This window comes from Amphiura filiformis, chromosome 14 (genome assembly GCF_039555335.1).
Source record: "Amphiura filiformis chromosome 14, Afil_fr2py, whole genome shotgun sequence".
NCBI lineage: Eukaryota > Metazoa > Echinodermata > Ophiuroidea > Amphilepidida > Amphiuridae > Amphiura > Amphiura filiformis.
The window spans coordinates 56091566-56097565 of NC_092641.1; the positions used below are offsets into that span (position 1 = coordinate 56091566).

Consider the following 6000-nt stretch of genomic DNA (forward strand, 5'->3'; position numbering starts at 1 on the left):
TTAGGAAGATGTTACTTGGTATTATTATAATCATAATTTACGAAGCAAGATCTACAGATGATTATAATACTTACGAAAGGTATTCCAAACATGTTGAATTCCACCATGGCTAGGAAGTACAAAAAGTAACATGACAATTGTTATCAATAAAATGTGAATATAAAAATGATATCAATGTTTATTGCTATAAGTGGCAATTGGCAATTGCTAACATAGGTAATGTTTAAGACAATAATAGCTTTAAAGCACGTGTATTGGCCACAAAAGCACTCAATTAATCCATTTCACAATAGTAATAAAAAGGAAATGGTATACTTTGCTGAATTTGAAAAATAAAATATGCATAATTACAATAATTGTTTCTATCCTATAGTAATAACGTTACTAATTACAAAGTACCTATGACTTAGTTACACTAATCAAGTGAGCAACTATAGCATTTAACTAATGCGTGAAGAGTATATGATTATTAAGGTAATAAACATCTCAAAAAAAGTTTCTACCCCCCCCCCTTAATAATGACAATTATTCAAAAACGGGCGATTGTATTACGAATCTGTAAATTACAATGGAAGCAGAATTTATTTCTGCACATTTTGATTCTTCATTTGTAGCAAATGACTAAATATTGACGTCATAGCGTACATTTAAATCAACGTAAACCAAGAAAATTGCAGTAATTGTATTGATCTTGTATTCAGTATAAAGAAAGGGAATATGTAATGATATCTGAGTGTTTTTGTATTGTTGTAAGTGCAACTTTCAAATCGGGACCTCATTACGTTAAATTGACCGGTGTTTTATTGTTTTGTGGGCTATCGTATCAAATGAGGTGTCAAAATGCGCAGAAATAAATTCTGCTTCCAACGCATTTTACAGATTTGTAATACAATTGCCCGTGTTTGAATAATGGCCATTATTTAAGGGGGTTAGTTACTTTTTTTGAGATGTTTCTATGCCGATCATTTACACATCGATCGGGGTGGAGAGAGACAACATAGGTTAAGTACCTTGTCTAAGTACAGTACACACAACACGATGGCACCTCTGGGGTTCGAACCCACAAGAGCCAATAGGCCTACTGCCGCGCCCCGTGTACTCAAATAAGAATACATTATGCAAGTTAACCATTTTTCACTGTTCTTAACAGAACTATCATCGTTGGTAACTGGTTATGACTCTTGATTTCAAAGCATATTACCATAAATAAGATCATAATAATTAGGTATAAATCAATGCATTAATTACCTACGAGAGAGTGGTATATATCTTGCCATTCGGCCTTATTATTACCCAACCAGTGACCGGCGAATCTTCCTGTACCAGGGAACGTTGAACGTGATAACACCATGGGTCTTCGCTCTGGCCAAACTATCTCACCCGCACTGTTAGTTTTAGAAGCAAAAAGCGTTATAGCTACAGAGATTATAGATATTATGCATGCAAATTATAACTATTTTATATGGTATATAATTCGCAAATAGCGTATCGAAATGCCAAAACTGGTTTATGTAAAGAGACTTTAGAGGCAAAGTATGTGCACGCCGCGAAGCAAACGATTTGAAAATCGCGCATTTTAGTAGTGGCTGCAACTAAGAAAATTAAATAACGCTTTTGTGATTATTATAGGTCTATTTCAACAGACCTATTTAACAGACCTATATAAAATACCTATACCAGTTTTGACATTTTGAAACTCTTTGGCTAGTGCAGCTGTGTAAAAGGGCTATTGAATTCCACACATTCATGTGGAATGCATGACTTTAATCTCATACACAGGGTGCAGGCCTATATTTCAAATGGAGTCACCAATTCAGGTAACCCTATTTGAAATTCACACCCCTTGTGTGGTAGATTAAGGTCATGTCTTCCATATGGGTGTATGGACATAGAATAACCCATTATAGGGTATATAAAGCGTTAGTTTCAGGTGTTCAAAGCAGTGCTATATTCCAAGACGTCTACCAGCAACTAAGGTTAAGTATAGAAGTGCTACCGATGACCACAGCGTTTTGTTGGTTGTGTCCATACCTATAATAGAATGATATATGTCTTGCCACTCAGCTTTATTCTTGCCCAGCCAATGTCCAGCAAATTGACCAGTTCCAGGGAAGGTTGATCTCGATAATATCATTGGCCTGGTGTATGGAAATATTTGTTTCCCTGCACTGTTGGATTGGAAGAATGTTTTAATGATGAAATATTTCACTGTTTTTGATAATAACATAATAGAGTATAATAGTAAAGCTCAAATTAGTAAGAAGCAACACCTTAATATGAAAAAGGGAAAGAATGGACGAAAGAAAGAAAGAAACAAACAAACAAAGAAACACAAAAAGAAGAAAGAAACAAACAAAGATACAAAGAAAAAAGAAAGAATAAAAGAAAGAACAAAAAATAGAACAGAAAAGAAAGAAAGAAAGAAAGAAGAAAGAAAACAGAAAGTGAATAAATACAATAAACAAAAATAACAGAAAGAAACAAAGAAAGAATGAAGAAAGAAAGAAAGAGAAAGAAAGAGAGAGAGAAAGAAAGAAAGAAAGAAAGAGAGAGAGAGGAAGAAAGAAAGAACGAAAGATAGAAAGAAAGAACAAAAGAAAGAAAGAGAGCGAAAGAAAGAGAGAGAGAAAGAAAGAACGAATGAAAGAGAACAAAAGAAAGAAAGAAAGAAAGAAAGAAAGAAAGAATAAATTAAGGAAAGACAACATGAATCACTGTTTAAGGACAGGCGCGATTGAAGATGTTGGCGCATTGCTTATATAAATATCGGTTACATTCATGCATGTTAAGCCAATATGTATGAAGATTAAAATTGAAGAAAATGTATTCATAATTGGTGTCAATGTACGCTTTCCATTTCTTGGCTTAACATGTATGACGAATAAAAGTGAAGAGAATGTATACACTATTGGTGTCAGTGCACGATTTCTACTTCTTGGCTTAACATGTATAAAGATTAAAAGTAAATGAATGTATTATAATATTGGTATCAGTGTACGCTTTCCACTTCTTGGCTTAACATGCATGAAGATTAAAAGTGAAGAAAATGTGTACAATATTGATATCAGTGTACGCTTCCCACTTCTTGGTTTAACATGCACAAAGATTAAAAGTGAAGAAAATGTGTACAATTTTGGTATCAGTGTACGCTTCCCACTTCTTGGTTTAACATGCATGAAGATTAAAAGTGAAAGAATGTATACAAAATTGGTATCAGTGCACGCTTTCCATTTCTTGGAATAACATGCATGAAGCTTAAAAGTGAAGAGAATGTATACAATATTGATATCAGTGTACGCTTTCAACTTCTTGGTTTAACATGCACAAAGATTAAAAGTGAAGAAAATGTGTACAATATTGATATCAGTGTACGCTTTCCATTTCTTGGCTTAACATGCATGAAGATTAAAAGTGAAGAGAATGTATACAATATTGGTATCAGTGTACGCTTTCCACTTCTTGGCTTAACATGCATGAAGATTAAAAGTGGAAGAATTTATTCAATATTGGTGACAGTGTACACTTTCCATTTCTTGGTTTAACATGCATAAATAATAAAAGTGAAGAAAATGTACACAAAATTTGTATCAGTGCTTTCCACTTCTAGGTTCAGCGCTTGGGCTATTCCAGTTGAAACCCATAACCCCCCATATGGAAGACATGTCCTTCATCTCCCACATTTGCACACAATGGGTGAAGATTTCAAATGGAGTCATCCGTTTTGGTAACCTCATTTGAAATTCACACTTCTGTGTGGGAGATTAATATCATGTATGTATAGGGGTGTATGTATTTGAACTGGAATAGCTCTTTGCAGAATAAAAACACGCATCTCTTTTTTAGTAGTATGACCGATTTGATTAACAAGAACTGTCTTTAAAAAAGACAATGCCATAGATGAAGATCATAAATAAAGGGCTATTCCATTTAAAATCCACACTACCCCCGTGGAAGGTTTTTGGAAATATCTTCCACAGGGGGTGTATGAATTTCAAATAAAATAAACACATTAGGCAGCTCCATCTGAGTTTCGTACACCCTCTGAAAAAGATTCCACCTTAATCTTCCACCGAGGAAGGGTGAGTTTCAAATGGAGCTGTTAATGTGTTCATTCCATTAGAAATTCATACTCCACATGTAGAAGATATTTCCAAAATCTTCCACAGGGGTAGTGTGGATTTTAAATGAAACAGCCCAATTAATAGATAATACCGGTACACTTACAAGTGAGTAGCCCATGCTGAAAAGTGACCATATAGATTATGAAGATCGTAGTGATTTCCATATCGCTGTTTGGATTCCATACAAAGTGTGTTGTGATAAAGCATTTCACTTTTTAATCCTGTAATAAGCAGAAAACAGACATTATATACCTATAACTTCAGTGGCATAACCAGTACTTTTTTAGAGAGGAGGGGGGGGAAAGGCAACTTTCAAGGGGGGGAATTTGACGAAAATTGCAAAAATGGGCTACAAAGTACAACGAATGCTTAGAAATATCAAATATCAGGGTGACCAACATCCGGAGGGGGAAGGGGAGGGAGTTAAGAGGGGGAAAGACATCTCACTGGGGATAGCTGCCACCCTTTTCCCATTGCACAAACCGTATAGGAGCAGTTTAAGGCGGCGCGATCTTTTGTGCGTAATTATAGAGGGTTAGTGGATTTACTATATCATTATAAAAAATATTTGAAGAAATCAAAGAGCCCTTGGAATAAAAATTGTAGTGTAATGATTTACAGACACAATTTCAATCAAGTTTCAATTTATTTCTGTCACCAATGTCTCAAAATAAGACAATGAACATGAAAAATAGTGCGTGATTGTCTTCCCTTTATTTGTTAGTCCTATTTGGTACATTTTATTGCTGTTCTTACTTGGAACAAAAGGAGGGTAGTTCCATCTTTCGTTTTGACATCCATTTTTGGAACCGTTGACAAAGTTTGATGGTTCATTGTAGGTCTGTAAAAAACAAGAAATACAAAAAATAATAAATAAATAAGTAGGCCTATTACGTTTTACTTCAACACTACACTATTTTGTTCGATCACGTGGAACGTAGTCGCTAGATTGACCATCTGCTGAGTACGCTTATCGATCTAGCAAAAACGTTCCAGGCGAGCGAAAAATAGTGCATGTTGAAGTTGAACTCTCTACTCAAGATATGCATAGAACACAGCAAACACAAAGATGTTCTTAAAACGTTAGAAACGCGTTATAAATTGGTTTTAATAACATTTAAATGTCCGAGTTACATAAAAATCATGAAAACTTTTTTTAAACCGTTACAACAACGTTTTAGAAATTTTCCAAAATGTTTTTTGTAAAAATATTTTTTGGCAAACATTTTTGGAAAATATTTTGTCAACTCTTATATAACATCTTGTTAGAATGTATTCTCATTACGCTGCATGCGCCTTAAAATTTTAACACTTTCTATTTGACAGCTTTAGTTCCTAAAAGTAACTCATCCCCAGTCTCTGAGATGATCAATATTATGTCATACAAACAATGGGGCTAGGACCCACATAGGAAGTAGTTACATCAGATTACATTGTTCAGTCCAGCTTTCCAGAAGGTGACCTTCACCTGAGATAATTGGTCGTCATATGTTTACAGGTTGGTAACAGGTGTCATACTGAAAGCACGTTTGCCATAAAATATGGCTGAATTAGTTATTACCCCACCTTTTTCAGCTAAAATGGTGGTAAAATAGGACCAATTATTTAAAGAGCCTGTAGCGTAATGTTGTGTCCTTGTTTATGTCAAATATTTTTGTTATAAATTTTTTATGTATTTTTGTTGGATTACTTACAATAACGAGACCGTCGAAGTCAATTTCATCATGAAATATTTTCAAGAATGTTGCCCACCATTCCTTGGCATAGTCGGCTGTGAAATCAATGAATTGTACCTCTCCTGGGAAAAGCTGCAATGTAAATATATACATACATACAAAAGTACATTTAATATAGCGCTGTTACATCAAGATCAATGCGC

At 34.5% G+C, this 6000-nt stretch overlaps 1 protein-coding gene across 1 annotated transcript in view; it reads right to left on the reverse strand.

The window, feature by feature from the left end:
- LOC140170334 (sucrase-isomaltase, intestinal-like) overlaps positions 1 to 6000 on the reverse strand; it is a 30391-nt gene that overhangs the window by 11780 nt on the left and 12611 nt on the right. Inside the window, exons 8-12 of the mRNA XM_072193702.1 lie at positions 5816 to 5929; positions 4878 to 4962; positions 4225 to 4342; positions 1249 to 1385; positions 75 to 109 (exon numbers count right to left, since the gene is read on the reverse strand). Of these exons, the coding sequence (XP_072049803.1) occupies positions 75 to 109; positions 1249 to 1385; positions 4225 to 4342; positions 4878 to 4962; positions 5816 to 5929 (489 nt within the window). The remainder of the gene's footprint in view (positions 1 to 74; positions 110 to 1248; positions 1386 to 4224; positions 4343 to 4877; positions 4963 to 5815; positions 5930 to 6000) is intronic.